At 39.6% G+C, this 18,303-nt stretch overlaps 1 protein-coding gene across 4 annotated transcripts in view; it reads right to left on the reverse strand.

The window, feature by feature from the left end:
* CEMIP2 (cell migration inducing hyaluronidase 2) overlaps positions 1-18,303 on the reverse strand; it is a 78,958-nt gene that overhangs the window by 31,483 nt on the left and 29,172 nt on the right. For all 4 annotated transcript variants that reach the window (XM_026001558.2, XM_026001556.2, XM_026001557.2 and 1 more), the window contains exons 5-12: positions 16,594-16,763; positions 11,659-11,847; positions 9,765-9,934; positions 8,130-8,339; positions 7,623-7,828; positions 7,405-7,474; positions 3,693-3,821; positions 2,332-2,420 (exon numbers count right to left, since the gene is read on the reverse strand). In XM_026001558.2, the coding sequence (XP_025857343.2) occupies positions 2,332-2,420; positions 3,693-3,821; positions 7,405-7,474; positions 7,623-7,828; positions 8,130-8,339; positions 9,765-9,934; positions 11,659-11,847; positions 16,594-16,763 (1,233 nt within the window). The remainder of the gene's footprint in view (positions 1-2,331; positions 2,421-3,692; positions 3,822-7,404; positions 7,475-7,622; positions 7,829-8,129; positions 8,340-9,764; positions 9,935-11,658; positions 11,848-16,593; positions 16,764-18,303) is intronic.

The raw sequence follows: 18,303 nt of genomic DNA on the forward strand, positions 1-18,303 counted from the left end.
CATATAAATCAACTGTTGACCACTTGCTTGGATATTCTTTATTTTCAACCTCTTGATGTATAGATGATAGCTTTATTTTCAACCCACTTGATGTATAGATGATAGATAACTTTCCCAATTTTTCATCATGCTTATCTATAAGCAGCTTTAAGCAAACTTTTCAATCTCCCTTAATTGTCCTTGGCTTTAAACACTAGTTGGTTTTCATGTTCTTTCATTCCTTTGGATGAAATGTCCCAATCTCAAACCAAGAGTTTCCTTGGGTAATAATTTCCCATCTTTGGATGCCTTTAGTTTCACATCTTGAAGGCACAAGGAAAAGCTCATCTGATTAACAGTTGAGTCAACTTCCCCTTTGTTGAACAGACTAAAGATCTCTGAATCCCATGAGCCTGATGTTTAACTCATGGGCTGGCTTATTACTCATTGTGTTAGAGTTTTATCATTTTTACTCATGTCTGGCCTGCATGAATGCATGTGGGCAAAGTCTACACATTAGTTTATACAAAATTAAATGTATACACCAGCTGCCAAATGTCTTGTTACTCATCTCCTATAATCAGTTCTTTTCAATAACAACTTCCAAATGGACTCTAATTCCCAATATGTATACATTTATAAACTGGCAAGAGGAGTAAGAGCAGAGAAAAAATTACCATTATCATAATATATACACATACCCAGTAAAGAACTTCTCAGGCCATTATGGATAAACTGTTTTATTGTCAAGTCTAATTAATTCTGAATTAATTCAGAATTCTAATGAACTCTGAAATACATATTCTCATCCATCCACTCATACACACATACAGAATTTTTTAAGGCAGGGAAGAGAGTCAACTGTGTTGTATTTGAGAATCTTTTTGTTAATACTAGGCCAAGTACACACTATTAATTCTACCAGTTAAAATAACCTCTTAAAGGCAACTGTGTGCTTACAGCAAAGCTTTCTTTGTTTGCCAGTTCATATGCTCTTCTTGGTTCCTGGTTGGTTGTTATCTCTATGCTCCTTTTTCTTTTTAAGTTTATCCCCTATTGGGACACCTGGATGGCTCAGTGGTTGAGCATCTGCCTTCAGCTCAGGTCGTGATCCTGGGGTCCTGGGATCAAGTTCCACATCAGACTCTCCACAGAGAGCCTGCTTCCCCCTCTGCCTATGTCTCTGCCTTTCTCTGTATCTTTCATGAATAAATAAATAAAATCTTTTTTTAAAAAGTTTATCTCCTATTTACCCATTTCATATCTTACTCAGCTATTCGGTATCTAGTAACTTCTGTTTTATTTAAATAATGTCCCTAGTTCCTTGGCTTCTCAAATGCCATCTGATTGTTGCTTTAACATATTTCAGGCTCAACTTGACCTTTAGGAATCCTGGTGAGCAATTTTACTCACTGTACTTTGCCCGGTTTTCTCCTGACCTCATGCCTTATTACTGTGTTGCAAGAATCCTGCCTGGCACTTAAGTGGACTTACCAGCCTACAGTGTGGCTCTTATCTTATTCCCTTGTGAACAACAGGGCCTGGCGTCTTTTCTTAAATGCCTCTTAAATTTAGCACCCTTGCAAAACCAGAAGTTGGTCAGTCAACTTGCAGTATCAGAAAATAATACAAATGCAGTTTCTGCTGAACAGGACTTGAAGTTGCTATCTTTTCCAGAAACTTTTATTTCCATTGGAGACATGTTATTTATTTTGGCTCTTATTTAGCACGTAAGAGAACGTTGTTGAAATGTTCCCCTGTTCGAACCACATCTTGTGGTTATAACAGAGCCCAGCAATGATGGGACTCTGGGACTATAAACAACTGAACCAAAGTAGCTTGTTCATCAAGTTCAAGATTTTTCCTGTGAAATACATTCAATGCAATGTTCCATTCTGACCACTGACAATAAATTCTACATGACTTGGTTTTAAGGAATTACACGAAACATCTTAGTTCGGTTTTTTTGTTGTTTTGTTTTGTTTTGTTTTATGATTAGCTCATTTTTCAATGAACCATGTTCTACTTTGGGGCCAAATGTAGACCCTGTTTTCAACACCTCTCCTTTTTCTTTCTCTTTCTGCATATCTCTCTAACATCAACTGACAACTGGGGTGGCGGAATGGAGAAAACATGGACCTTGGCATCTCAGTAAGATTTTATAACAAACCAACCAACCAGCCATAGGATCTAGAACAGCAGAAAAAAAAAATGTTTTTCCAAGAGCTTCCAGCAAACTTTGAAAACTTCAGTTTAAATGTGTTACTGTCAAAGAGAGCACAACGGCTTAACTCAGGAAGTTTTGCTTTAGCAAGATATGGCCAGAGAGTGAGGTAAAAGGATGAGCTCTACCTTGCACTGTTATCCAAACAGAGGTATTCCCTTGGGTCTGCAGCACTAGCGTTGGTCGTTTTGACACCCTTGTCAATAAATAAGCCAGCCTGGAAGATATAATGGACTGAAATGAGTATGAATCCTAAGTTAGATCTACACACACACACACACACACACACACACACACATCCAAATGATACTCAACTGGCAGTCAGAGAGACGTGACTGACCTCTACTAGATACAGATTTGGGTAGCATGAGCAACCAAAGCAGAAGGGTCAGGTTGCTGTATTTATGGCTGATCCAAAGATGACAGGTTATTCTCAGAAGATTCCAAGGGCTCTGTTTCCCTTGGCTATAAAGTATCATTCTGGAGAGTCAGTCCCAAATTAAACAAGATAAAAATCTAATCATCCACTCATTATTTAGATCTAATACTCTTATAATCAATAGAATAGATTAATATGTGTCCTCATGGTACATTGCATTAAAAGGTAATTAGAATGAAATGTTTTTTATACCACTATAATTAGAAAATTTTGAGGATTTCTACTTTGAAGTGCTAATCTCTCAATAATTGTTAGCCTTAATCAACTACTCGGCTCACAAAAATCATAATTCTAAGGATTTTTATTCTCTCACGTCTTCAAATGATCCTAAGCTTTTCAAATTATAGCACACTTACGTTTTTAAAGGATCCTCTCAGTATCATAAATGGAAAGGATTAATTGAACTTTGATGTGGTTCACATCAGAGAAAAGAATCTGGGCATTGTATCATATAATGAAAAAATCTGGGCATTATATCACATAATGAAAATAAAGTGCCTTCTGAGCACAAAATGAGGCAAATATATTTACCCCTTGAGGGTGAGGATGAATGCTAAATATCATGGAAGCTGGACTTCCTAAGTGGCCTTTGGTTTACTTGATCTGCATCATTTTAAGTTAGGTCAAATATCATAAATAATATTTTGCTACATAATTAGTATTAAATGCCCACGAAGACACTCTATCAGCACTATGACTAAGAAAGGATGCTTCTTAACCCAGAGAAACATATTATTTAATGTATAGATTACTAAAACATAATATTAGTGACTGGAAAGAAAGTGAGAGGGAGGAAGGAACACAGGGATCAAATCCCTCACTACAATTATTCAGATTATATACATGTGTTGGTAGTTATGCCTGTGGTGTATAAAGGTGATACGTACATAATGCTGAATGGGAAGGGTCACGGATCTTTTTTAATTACAAATTCCTTTTTCTGGTGGTAAATGTCACCTAAAACCGACATTTCTCACTTGTGTTTCTCAGCATTCCATCCTTCACCCTGGAAATCATATGAACTGATTTTGTTAAAACCTAGGAACCTACCTTAAAACTTGAATGGACCCTGTTGTTATAAAATATACCCAATGGAGTGAGTTCTGGTTTTGCTAAGAGCTGCAATCCACTGGATTCCCCCGTAGGTTCCTTGTGGAATAAATACCATATTCCAGCATCCTGTCATTAAAAGAGCAAGATCATTAACAGCCTTACTTTATAATGCCACTCTATGAAACATGCTCAATAAACATGCTTCATAAGCAAAGTGAAATCTTTTTAACACTAATTTTTCATTGTTTCAGGTTCAGAGTGGACTATAAAAGCTGTGCACTCACCTAGCACCCTCAAAGCCATTATAATCAGGCTTTTAAAAAAACAAACTTAACTCTGCTTATGGTATTGGATAGAAGTAATTGGCTGACACCAAAACTTATTTTCAAAATATAACTCTCCCATCATCATCTACAAAAGTTATGCAGAATTAGAACCAAACAAGCATGCCTGCCTTCCATGTGACCCGGACAGCACGGCCTTTTAGCAATATGAGTGTTTTTCTGTTTACCTCTAAACCTGATCAATAGATGAGTCATACTCATTAAACAACTATCCACCAACACGCAGAGCTCACTGACTTCTTTCAAACAACTCCAATGCCCTTCCTGTCCCAAGGCAAATTTTTGCCAAAGAGAAAAAAACCACCACACGCATGAATCAGGATGCTGTCTCAGTCTGGATCCTGTCTGTTCAATTTCAGTATTACTGACCTTAACAGGAACAGCACAACAGTTTAAAATTTTCTGACTCTCAAAATGAGATATAATTTTGATAAAAATCAAAATTAGTGGTCTTAAACCCCACAACTGTTTTACTTTACATCTTAATTAAAAACCAGCCCAACTCTAAAAACAACTTCACATGATAGGACTCTGAGTGAATAGGTTGTTCAAACTTAAACATAAGTCCAAAAGTGTGCCATACATTCATATTCGGCAAACATTAGTTTAGTACCCACTCTGTGCCAGATGGACAGTAAGGCTATTCTCAAAGAATTCATGGTCTGATGGGAAATACAGAAACAACTAAAATATATGTATTAGGTATTACATTAATTGTAACACACAAAGTTTTTCTGAGGCATAGAGAGATTAATTGTGGAAAGCGCATACATCCACACACCACATTCACACACAAAATGAATGCAGTATTTAACATTTTTCCATGATAAAGGTTGAGAGATGGGTCTTAATAAAACAAACTATCGGGCAGCCCCGGTGGCGCAGCGGTTTAGTGCCGCCTGCAGCCCAGGGTGTGATCCTGGAGACCCAGGATCGAGTCCCACGTCGGGCTCCCTGTATGGAGCCTGCTTCCCTCTCTGCCTGTGTCTCTGCCTCTCTTCCACTCTCTCTGAATAAATAAATAAATAAATCTTTTTAAAAATAAATAAATAAATAAAATAAAACAAACTATCTTGAAAAAATGTGTTTGCCACCTATACTCTTTGGGGCACAAAACACAGCACAGATGAAGACAGATGAGGCTCCACAGCACAGCCCTATAAGCTGAGGGTAGGGCGAACCCTCCCAGGATGAAACGGAGTCTGGGGAGGGGGTAGGAGGTGGGGGCAACAGGGGGTAGCAGCTGTTTCCTGTTTAACACTGTGGTGTCAAAACAGGTAAAAGGAGCTTTGTAAAATGCAGTGGAAACGTACAAGAAGAAAGAGTTTGATTTATTTTGGGAGGAAAACCCTTGCCAAAACATGAGTTCTACTGGAACAGTTTTTCTAGAAAGAAAAGAAAGAACTCACAGAATGAAAAGGAAGAAGAACGAATATAAGATGGAAAACGAAAGACATGCTTTCTTCATGTCTCACATGAGCCCCAAGAAGGGTTGCTGGCAACCTCACCTCACATTTTTTTTTTTTCATAAACTATTCGCAATGTGCTTTCATCTTCAACCCATGACTTCTGAAACAAGCTGAAAGGAACCTCTGCTTTGGCTGCTCATTTGAAATGTAATGCAGATCAGAAGATGATCCCAGGGTAAAACTGCAAATCAAACCCCGGCCATCTTGGCCCCAAAAGTCATCTCCTAATTAGAAACTCTCAACACAAACCCAATAGAGGCTCAACAAACATTTGGCCAAAAAATGAATGGACAGAAACCTGAAATGATTAAATGTCTAGATCTCTGGCCTATTTTTTTTTTTTTAAAGATTTTATTTGGGATCCCTGGGTGGCGCAGCGGTTTAGTGCCTGCCTTTGGCCCAGGGCGCGATCCTGGAGACCCGGGATCAAATCCCACGTCAGGTTCCCGGCGCATGGAGCCTGCTTCTCCCTCTGCCTGTGTCTCTGCCTCTCTCTCTCTCCTTGTGTCTCTCATGAATAAATAAATAAAATCTTTTTTTTTAATTTTTTTAAATTTATGATAGTCACACACAGAGAGAGAGACAGAGGCAGAGACACAGGCAGAGGGAGAAGCAGGCTCCATGCAGGGAGCCCAACGTGGGACTCGATCCCGGGTCTCCAGGATCACGCCCTGGGCTGAAGGTGGCACTAAACAGCTGAGCCACCCGGGCTGCCCTCTCTGGCCTGTTAAGTAAAGATTTTGGGCTTTATGTCTTTAAGGAAAAACACAGGTGTGAACTCCACCATTACCCACTGATGCCTGTATTCTGGAAGAAATACTCTCTTCCACTAATCTTTTACTTGGTCCTGGGAAATAATGCTAGGTGTCTCTTTTCTTTTAAAACTTTTAATAGCCAGAATATATAAATATGGATATTTAGGGGTTGCTGCAAAGCTCATATCTCTGTACTATAGTTTTCAGCACTGATATAATCATAATAGTTTAACGTCTTCAAGATTCACTTTTATATGATAAATTAACAGCTTTGAATCACACTCAATTATATATGAAAATCTCCCCAAGCTTCTCCAAGAGACATTTCTGCCATCCCAAAATAGTTCATTTATTCTCTTAAGTTATTCTTGTGTGCATGTCTCTGAAATAATTCAAAGCACCAAGTTAATTTAAGGCACATAGTTGAGTTTAGCTGCTTTACCAAGGAGATGAAGCCCCCAAGTGTGGATGATCCCTGCATTTAACAAAAAGATGTACACTTGACAAGAACGACCGCTGTCATAATGTTCTACAGAACAATCCATTCCCCTAAAGAAAAGCCAAGGTTTTCTTTGTTCACCAAAATTAAAAACTGAAATGATTAGGTACCAGGCCATGCCTGACTTGAATATGAGGAGCCAGAAAGATTGCACATGATCCGCTAAAAACACACTCTGAGGGGATCCCTGGGTGGCTCAGCGGTTTGGCACCTGCCTTTGGTCCAGGGCGCGATCCTGGAGTCCCGGGATCGAGTCCCGGGTCAGGCTCCCAGCATGGAGCCTGCTTCTTCCTCTGCCTGTGTCTCTGGCTCTCTCTCTTTCTATGTCTATCATGAATAAATAAATAAAATATTAAAAAAAAAAACACACACACTCTGAGAGTATGACAACCCCACACATTAGCCCACCTCTTTTCCCCCACTTGGCATCTGTCTTACCTCACTCATAAACACTAACTGGCATGAAGGACGTAAAAGAAACAAAAGAACCATCTCAACCATATCCTGCTTTCAGTGAAATAAGCAGTAGCAGAAACCACCGCCATCCTGAGTTAGACTGCCACATGTTACATCACGTCCATATAAACCAGAATACTTATAAACAGGAAAACAAAACAATGGAAAGCATTTAATATTACTTACCTGTGAGCCCGCAGCTGCATTACTAATCAGGTGATTGTTGGGATGCGCAATCCAGAAAGTCGAAACAGCCCTGCAAGGCATTTTTTAAGGTGATTTAAACATTAGTCATGAAAAAATCCTGCCCACTAAAAAAACCTTCCCCCAAAATGTCTTCCGTCCCCCCAGAGTCAAAGGCCTGGAGCATCACACATGTGCTTTGCTCTGTGCCGGCCACTCACATGCAGTCCGTGGCGGGCACAGGGACGTAATTCCCAAACACTTTGTCTCGCATGGTGGTGCACATGGAATTATTCCTATCGGTGGGGAGCAGGGTGCCGGGTTTGGTCAGGAGCCCCAAATTGTGGAACAAAATATTTCTCTGTTCAACGCCATCTTCCAAAAAGAAACAATGACCCAGCGTGTCGAATCCAATGGTGTCTTTAATCTGCAGAAATACAAGTGTATGATGTCATTGGTAATGTGACTGGCAGTGGTTTAAGTGACAAGTACTGTCCAAGTAGTACACATGGGACACACGCAGAAACACTGTCATCGTAACTGAAGGGGCAAAGCTGGGTATCGGGTTTTAACCATCTCTGAATAGAGAAAAACACCAGAATTTTCAGTAAAAGGATGGAGAAAGATGCAGTACAATAGCTCACTTATACCACATTGAGAGGTGGTGACAGCGAAGGAGAGTTAATTGGTCTCAACAATATGCGCTAGCAGACAGAGAGGCTCCGTACCAGCAGGCCATTTGTCCCATGCACGGTGATGCACCGTGAGAAGCTGTGATGAATAGAGAGGCCATCCACGAACGTCGCGGGGCTGTACCCCCCCTTGTAATCCACGTCTCCGCACAGGTGAAAATGAACAGGATACCGCCCCAGCTCCTGCTGACCCATGTGTTTCAATTCCACATAAGAAAGATGGACGGAGGTGAAGTTTTTCCTTATCTATAAGACAAGATAACCGAAATCAAACCAACACACTCTGAAATATTCAAGTAGGAAAAAAAAAATATATACACACACACACACACACACACATATATAGATATATATATATATGTATGTATGTATATAGTTCTAATAGAAAATGTCTAAAGGAGAATATATATTAAAATATTTCTTTTCTGTGGCACCTGGGTGGCTCGGTTAGGCATCTGCCTTCAGCTCAGGTCCTGATCTCTGAGTCCTGAGATGGGAGCCCCTCGTCAGGCTCCCTGCTCAATAGGGAATATGCTTCTTCCTCTCCTTCTGCCCCCTCCACCAAATAAATGATTAAAATCTTAAAAAAAAATAAAAATTTCTTTTCTTTGGCACCTTGCTTTCCTGGATGTCCAGTTACTAATTTAGCAAATGCTTCCTTTTTTTTCCAAAGTAGTCTCTATGCCCAATGAAACTCGCACTCACGACCCTGAGATCCAGAGTTGCATGTTCTACTGACTGAGCCAGTGAGGCACCCCAGCAAATGCTTCTCAACCTAAGTGAATACTTTAAAGAGCCATAAAAATAGCCTCTAATTAGTAATAAAAGGAAATGTAACCAGGAAGGCTATAGAAATGATTTCTATATATGTAAAGTGTTTTTGGTTCATTCAAATATTTTGGTCATTTCCGGTCTTGTCTTGTTCTTTTATTTCTATGAACTCCACCACAGTTTGATAAATAGTTATGTGTAAATCCTCCCTCAATGTTTTCATTAGCACATATTATTTACTTCAGCTCTTTTTAAAAATGTCTCTGTGATCCACAATTTAAACGTTCTATTTTTAAACACCGGATTTTTAATCATACTACTAAAAACAAAGGAATAACACTGACCAACATTTCATTAAACAATATAACAGAAATGCTGCTAGCAACCATAACCTATTCAGTGTACAAAAACTGATTTTAAAAAAACATGTAGCCAAAATGCAGGCCAAAAATCCAACCAGTTAGTACAGTGCAATGCTTCCCATATAGTAACTGCTCAGTAGTTTAATAGAATAAAAAACTGCATACAAAAAATATTTTGACAGATATTTTGGATGTATATATTGTTACTGCTTACTCTTTCATAATACGAAGTTTTAAAAAGAATCATCGATCTTTTCAGAGACTGCATGAAAGGACACCAAGAGTCTTTGGTTGTAACTGGTTCTTCCCAACATGAACTGATTTAATTCTTCATGGGACAAAATGGTTTAACTACAGGTTGAGGTCAACTAAATGAAGAGATAACTCTTTTAACTATGCAAAATCTCCTCGCTGACATTGAATAGAAAAATAAAATATGATTTCTTTTTAATACCCAGATATAGCTCATTCCAAAACTTGAAAGTTTTCACAAATGTGTATTTAGCAACTAAGGAACTCATTAAATCTTTTTGCCTACCATGACATGTCCCCCAAAGGTATCATAATCAAAGAACTGGCACTGGTTTCCAGCATAGCATGAGTCCTCCATTTCTCCTCGAATTAGAATATTCCGGGTGAGAATTCCAACCTCTGCTCTCATGTCTACACCATCAATGATCTCACCCATGTGCAGGAACTGGGGGGCTTCTGATTGATGTGGGCAAGAGACAAAAATATTTTTTAAAAGAACACATGAAAAATATCACAAAGACAGTCCTTTTCATTCTGCAACTCTAAGATACTATCAAAATTTATCGTCTGCTTCCAATTCCTAATACCTCAGAATCACAGACTATAAGGAAGCAAAGATTTTAAAGATTATTTACTCTAACCACTCACTCAATGTCAAAATTACACAGAGACAGAGAGGTTAATCCTCTCCTGAATGGCACCAATATTCTGGAATCTACCTAAGTATCCTCTCTCTCTCTCTCTCTCTCTCTCTGGATCCTGTCCATACCATATGCTCTTGTTCTAATCCCAAGGACACATGAAGAACCAAATCCATAGTGAATCCAGAAAAATGGAGGTTTTGTAGATGTTGATAATGAGGTATCCAGTTATTGTTGCTTTTACTTCAAAGCTAAAGTAATATGCATTTAAATATTAACAGTACAAATATTACCATTCTTTCTCTCCTACTTTTTAGTATTAGTATAGTATAGTATATTACTATAGTATTTAGTATTAGTATACATATTAGTATGTATTCTTTTTTAAGTTTCCACCTTTTTTAGATGACTAGAAACACTTTTAATAATAAGCTTTTCTCTGATGTTTTTAATATATAAACTCAGGAAGGAAAAATACAAATAAATCAAGCAGTTAAGATCATGGGAGATTCATTATCATGTAGACTTGTTAACAAGAGTGGGAATTTCCAAACAAAATTAATGCCAGATGGTAACATAGTGGTTTTGGGTTTTGTTTCCTTCTTATGCTCTATATTATCAAGAAGGAAAAGTACCACTCTGAATGAAGCACAGAGATAAAGTGCCAAGTGAGCCAACTGTCCAATTTTTTTTTTAAAGCAAAAATTCTTTCCGTTAAACTACAAAGCTCTCAATTACCCATGAGTGTGTGCTATGAAAGTTACTATCAACTCTTTTGTTTTATCAATTTTATATAATTTTGAGTATAGAAGGAAGGGAGACGATGTAATAAATGAAATGCATAATAAATTCCACAAGTCAGGCAACATACAAACGAGCTTTGCCTATTACCTGGCTCAGTTTAAGTACCTGGTAAATATCAGCCATTCTTCCTAAACACACCTTACAGTATGGATCTCACTGCATATTGCTTCCCCTCAAAAAACATATGATTCAAGATTATGATAAAAATGTAGTCTATAAACATACCTTTCTGGTCCTATTTTAAATATTAGTGAGATCTATATATTTGCCAAGGCAGTAGGCACTCAAAAATCATGAGTTTTGTTTTTAAATTACGAAGAAGAAAGATTTCTATTTAAATATCAGAAAAATAAATAAATAAATAAATAAATATCAATCGGTTGGTAATTGGGATTATTATTTGATACCAAAAATTAGTAAGAAACAAGTTGGATAGGATCTTAGGGGGAAAAAATCCATCTAGTCCATATCTTTTTATTTTGTATTTTTAAAGAAAGCGACAGCACAAAAACACTGATTTGCCTGCTACATATCATTCACAGCAACCCTACTGCTTTACTAACTACTCTTTATCTAACATTCTCTGGGATCTAGTGTTCAAAGCACCCCACTGCTAAGATCTTCAATATCCAGATGATAATGAGGATGTTGATGGTGATGATACTTTGGCCTTGGGGTAGGGAGAGGGGAGGGGGGATAGTCTAGGAATCAAATGGCAAAAAACAAGTCTGATACCTTTGACTTTGACCTGGAAGCGGTTGCACTCAGGACAGGGGAGCAGAGTGAACTCCTCTGCTTGGTACATAGAATAGTCTGTGCTTGCAACCACAATCTGGTCTCCAGGGTTCCAACTACTAACGTCATCCAGCAGATGAAGCTTCACTCCATCCACCACCTCCACCCGGAAACCTGAAAGAGAAACACCTACACCAAAAAGCAAGAAAGAAAATGATGCATTAGTAGGCATTTTCCCCCCTAAAATCAACCTCCTCCCTGACCCACAAATCAAAAGTTAAGACAGATGCAAGCCAGTAGATTTCTAACAGTGTTAACCATGTGCCAGTCATTCTGCAGATACTAATGATACGAAGATGAACATGGACATCCCTGAGCTCCAGGACAGAGAGCCCCAAGTTCCCCTAACCAGACGGGACATGAAATGTCACGTCAACAACTCTCCTTTTATAATTTTGAAGAAGGCTCTCGATTTCCAAATCTCTCACTGTACTTCAACTCAGTGCCATAATACTGGGTGCCTGGGTGGCTCAGTCAGTGAAGCATCTGCTTTGGGCTCAGGTCATGATCCTGGGGTCCTGGGATGGAGCCCCGCACTGGGCTCCCTACTCAGCAGGGGAGTGGGTTCTCCCTCTCCCTCTGTCCCTCTCCCTGCTCATGATCTCTCTCTCTCTCTCATATTCACTCTCTCAAATAAATAAATAAAATCTTTTAAAAATAAAACTATAGTCCTGCTTCCAAGCCATCCTAAAATGCAGTAATGCCAAACACAGAATAGGTCTGTATTCAGTACTCAGTGCTTCGATCTGATCCAAACAGGATGAGAGAACATTAACACACACATACTCTAAAGAATAAAAGTTTGCCAAGGCAAGCTCTTTTCTGTGCCTCTGTTCATGCTTTATTCTTTAGCTACAATGTCCTTCTACTCTTAATTCACCAAGATTCTAACCCCATCTTTTAAAGATCAGGCAAATCCTATTTTTTTTTCAGTTGACTTATTTAAATAATCTCCACCCAATGTGGGGCTCAACCTCACGATCCTGAGATCAAGAGCCACACGCTCTACCAATTGAGCCATCCAGGTGCCCCAAGATCAGGCAAATCTTTAAAGACTTCCCCAACATCCTTGCTGGGAGCAACCTCGTTCTCCAGGATTCTCACCCTAGTGTTTCCTCTGGTATTATTCATCCCGTCCAGTGGGAGAGTAGCTCACTTCCTTGAAAGGTACAGTCACAAGGGCAACACAGCACTCTACCTGCATCCTCACTCTATTTCGTTGTGCAAACTCACAGATGTCTGCTGAAGGGATGAGCATTCCCACTACAATCTGCAATGTCACCCAGAGGCCACAGGACAGTGTCCCTGTCCAGCTCTGCTCCTCTCCCAGGATAACTTCAATTCTGCAGTCTGTGCAACCCAGAGACCACTAATCACTGATCTTTCCTAATGCCTCCTTTCGAAACTCAAACCAGGTTCCCAATTAGGCAGACGAAACCTGAAACGTTGATCCAACATCTCCTTCACTTACTCTTTTATGTGCAACCAAGTGTAGTAGAAGCATTTCCTGCTTCTAAAACATCCGTGATATAATCTGTCATAAACCAAAAGCTGACTTAATGCAAATGTATATGGAAGATACATATGTAGATGGAAGCCACTTCATAGGAGTGTAGAGGAGAAACATCGCATTCCAAAGGTACCCGTGCTTACAACCATCCTTCCAATTAACCGGCACACTACTCGGGGGTTGCTTTAATATATATTGACACTTAGGGGGGCACCTGGGTGGCTCAGTGGTTGAGCCTCTGCCTTTGGCTCAGGGTGTGATCCCGGGATCCTGGGACTGAGTCCCACATTGGGCTCCCCGCAGGGAACCTGCTTCTCCCTCTGCCTGTGTCTCTGCCTCTGTGTGTCTTTCATGATGTGTCTCTGCCTCTGTGTGTCTCTCATGAATAAATAAATAAAATCTTAAAAAAAAAAAAAAAAGATACTGACACTAAGGGTCAATGGCAGGAGGGAAGAGACACATTTCCTCAAGTGAGGGAAACCAAAAAGAGAGAAATTCAGGCAAGGCATAAGGAATACTACAGATATCCTTACAATCCTGAGCTGACTCTCCTGATTTTAAAAACCTACCCTGAGCAAGTCTTGGATTCTGTTCCTTGAGATGCCAACCTATCATGCAGTTGTTTTCACAAAGGACCAAAAAAAAAAAAAAAAAAAAGTAAAGTAGCTTTCTTTTTTTATATGTTTCTTGCATCCAGATACTAAAGCCTATGATGGGATCTGGTCTAAACAATAATACTAATAATGATGACTCTAATAACTACCACTAATAGTTGCTGGAAGTTCACACACATAATCAATAACTTTTCATCAAAACAGCTTTGAGAGACAGAAACCACTGTGCACATAGAGATGAAGAAACCAGAAGTCAAGGAGTGCTGCAAGAACTTCTTCCAGCAAAAAACCGCTGGAAATGGCAGCGGTTGTGGGGACAATGGAATGCTAATTTAACTCCAGAGCCCAGTTTCCTCATTTCTTTGTTTTTTTGGCCTTCCCAAGAATCAGAACAGGCAGGTTAAGCACAAAGCTAACCAAGAACTTTAGCAGCCATGACAATCACTGCCCAAATTTCCAAATTTAAAAAAAATACACACACACACATATATATAAAATCTAAAAAATAAATATTTTTTTCAGAGAATTTTTTTTCTTTCTTCTTTTTTTTAAGATTTTATTTATTTATTTGACACACACTGAGAGAAAACACAAGTAGGGGGAGTGGCAGAGAGAGAGGGAGAAGTAGACTCTTTGCTGAGGAGGGAGCCTGATGCAGGACCCGATCCCAGGACCCTGAGATTATGACCTGAGCTGAAGGCAGAGACACTTCCCTGACTGAGCCACCCAGGCACCCACACACACACAGATAATTTTTCAAAAAATGCTTTTTAAAGAAGAGGACTGCTAGATAAAACAGGTTCGACTTCAAAGAACATTAGAATTTGTTTTTGGTTAAAAAAGAAGTCAGAAGGTTAGATGGGGACAACCTGTATTAATCAATAATTCCTCACCTTTTCCTAGCTTCAGAAGAAAATCCTGCCTAAGATTTCCTCCCATTAACACCAGCAAATTGAAAATATGAAAGGAAATAAGCTCACCCTCCTTGCTTCCTGGAGAGAATTTCCACCTCTTCCAAAAAGTAAGAGTCATTGAGAACACGGGACTCAGTATCCTACGATAGCTAGAATGTACCCTCTTCCAGAAATGAGTAGTCACTGGTTATGTGGAAATGAAAAACAAAATTTTCCACAGAGGAAATGTTGGCTTGAGGTTTGTCAGTAATTATCCTCTGCATGAACCCTTACTGGAAGCAATTCCACTAAACTCTTCATGCAGGACCAAATTCTTGCTAAGAAATGTTTCTCATCCACCTGTGCTTTTGGCCAGAGGCAAGCATGATGGGGAGGAAAGAAGTGGTCTTGGAGGCAGAAAGCTGAGCTTCCCCGTCCACAGAGGCACCATCAACTAACCCCAAACCCAGAAGGCTGCTTAGAAGCAACATATGAAAGTCTCTGTTACATACGAGGAACTCTATTTACCTGTTTATTTTAAAGCAGAAGACTTTCTCTAATTACAATGGTACAAAATACACCATTATAACCCAAGTCATGTTCGATCACTGTTAAAATCACTGATAACCACGTGCTTCCAACACATACTGTGCTAAAAAAATAAAAACTTCATATTCTTCACATCAGATACCCACAACAGCCCTAAGTGGTAGTTCCTCTCATCATCCCCATTTTTCAGATAAGGAAACTGAGGGTTAGGAAGTTAAAATCACATGCCCACCATCACACAGTAAGTGGAAGAGCTGGGCTACACATGCCGGCACTCTGTCTCCAGAAATCCATCTTGTGACCATATTGCTACCTTGCTGCTCAAAACAGAGGTATGAGCCCTGATCAACCTTTCTGGGTAATAAAGCACTTCTCAATTACTCATTTCACAGCAATTTTGGTATACTATTTGGTTGCAAAGGAAAAGGCGGTAGGCAAGCACAGACAGGAGGCCACCAATCCATAGCTGGCACCAAAAAAAAAAAAAGTCTGGCAGCAAAGGAGGTAAGTAAACATCCTTAAAGAAACAAGCCAGAGGTACCCCAAATACCCAGTACTAGGCACGATTTGAATAAATGATATTTCTTCTGAAAAGTGAATGAGAACAAAAATTCAGCTGAAGAAAATGTAAAGATATAAGGTAACTATATGAAACATTATCTAAAGAGAGGGAAATAGGTTAAAACAAAAATGAACACCAGGGGAATTCTTATATGTAAGATAAAAACGACTAGATTATTTGCACGAAAAAAAACTCTCTCTGGATGATAGGGTTAAGGATTAGTTTTTACTTTGTACTTTTCCGTGTTTTCCAATTCATCTGTAAGATAAATGTCATTATCTGGATAATCAAAGAAAACCTGCTAAGAAAATGAGAGGTTGGTTTGTACAGCACGTGTGCAAAACTACTATTTGCTAGCAGGTCTACCTAAGTAGAGAATCCAAAGTACAAAACTATGTTCACAGTCACAGAGCATAACCAAAGGCAGCTCACCCCACCACATCTAGATTGCTTCAACTGGTTCCAAATCCAGGAAACAAATCCATTTCTAACACTTAACCATACTTTATGACTCAAGAATCGAGAACAAAGTCCAGTCGGGAGTAACCAAACTAGAACAGAGCATTCTCCAATCCAACAAGAACTCTTGGAGTCTACAGGATCAGAGGAGGCAAACCGCAGGTTTTGTCTTCAACCAGCTGAGAAATCTAATCAGACTGTCCTCTGACTACAACACCACCTAAAAAAGAACCAGTCTTTCACAGTACTTACCAATGTCTTACAAGGGTCTAAACCACACTTGCTTACCTTCAATCCACTCACTGTAAGCTGTCACAGTGAACTTCTGACCATCCACAGTATGAAATTCTCTTTGGGCAAGAGCCTTCCCTCCACTGCTATGATTTTCATAGTTTCTCACAGATTCATTGCAAGAGGTACTCCCACCATCAATGACACCAACCAAAGCCCACGCTTGCCTAGAAGGAAAAAGAGCACATGCCTTATTTGTCATGGTACCAATCCAGATTCTTTTACTTTTTTATTATTTTTTTCAAAAGATTTTATTTATTTATTCATGAGAGACACAGAGAGAGGCAGAGACACAGGCAGAGGGAGAAGCAGGCTCCCCCTCAGGGGAGCCTGACACAGGACTCGATCCCAACACCCCATGATCACGTCCTGAGCCAAAGACAGATGCTAAAGCACTGAGCCACCCATACGCTCCTTTTTATTTTTTTTTTAAGATTTTTATTTATTTATTTGAAAGAAGGAGAGAGAGAGAGGAAAAGCATGAGAAAGGGGAGGGGCAGAGGGAGAATCCAAAAAAGCCCAAGTCGGAGCTCAATCCCAGGACCCTGGGATGGTGACCTGAGCCAAAGGCAGATGTTTAACCGAGACACCCAGGCATCCCATCAACCCAAAACCTTGACACAGATATTATGTCAAGTGCTTCAATTCTTCTATTTCATTTTTATCAATCCCTCTATCTTTTTCCCTGAGGTTGTAAGTCCAAATCTTGACTAAAGTAACTGACGTCACAGAAGGAAATGCACATGGATTTGAAATCCTTGTTTGTCTAGCTCTGTAACAGGTGAAACACGGATGACTGGAACTAAAATGAATCACGGTCTTCCTTCCTCAATACACACCCATTTTATTCACCTATCATTCTGGCCATAAACCCATTTATTTCCCTTCTTTTAAAATGAGTATTGCACGCACCCCAATGTTTATAGCAGTATTATCTACAATAGCCAAATTATGGAAACATACCAAGTGTCCATCGACAAATGGATAAAGAAGATGTGGTGTGTATATACAATGGAATATTACTCAGCCACAAAAAAATGAAATCTTGTCATTTGCAAAGAAATGGATGGAGCTAGAGAACATTATGCTAAGCAAAATAAGTCAGAGAAAAACAACTACCATAGGATTTCATTCACATGTGGAATTTAAGAAACAAAACAGATGGGGGCGCCTGGGTAGCTCAGCTAGTTAAACATCTGCCTTTGGCTCAGTTCATAATCCCAGGGTCCTGGGATATAGCCCAATATTGGGCTCCCTGCTCAGTGGGAAGTCTGATTCTCCCTCTGCCCCTCCCCCTGCTTATGTTCCCTCTCTCTTTCTTACTCTCTCTACAGTAATAAATAAAATCTTACAAAAAAAAAACAGATAAACATAAGTGAAGGGGGAAAAAGAAGCAAACCATAAGAGACCCTTTTTTTTAATTGTATTTTATTTATTTGAGAGAGAGAGAGCACAAACAGGCAAGTGGGAAAGATGGAGAGGGAGATGCAGGCTCCCTGCTGAGCAGGAAGCCTGACATGCTGGACATGCTGCTCCATCCCAGGAACCATGACCTGAGCCTAAGGCAGACACTTGACTGACTGAGCCACCCAGGTGCCCTCGTAAGAAACTCTCAACTATAGAGAACAAACTGACAGTTACCAAAAGGGAGAAGACTGGGGGGCGGGGGGGGGGGGGGGGGGGGAGATGGATGAAACAGGTGATGGG

The sequence above is a fragment of the Vulpes vulpes genome, chromosome 1 (assembly GCF_048418805.1).
Source record: "Vulpes vulpes isolate BD-2025 chromosome 1, VulVul3, whole genome shotgun sequence".
Taxonomy (NCBI): Eukaryota; Metazoa; Chordata; class Mammalia; order Carnivora; family Canidae; genus Vulpes; species Vulpes vulpes.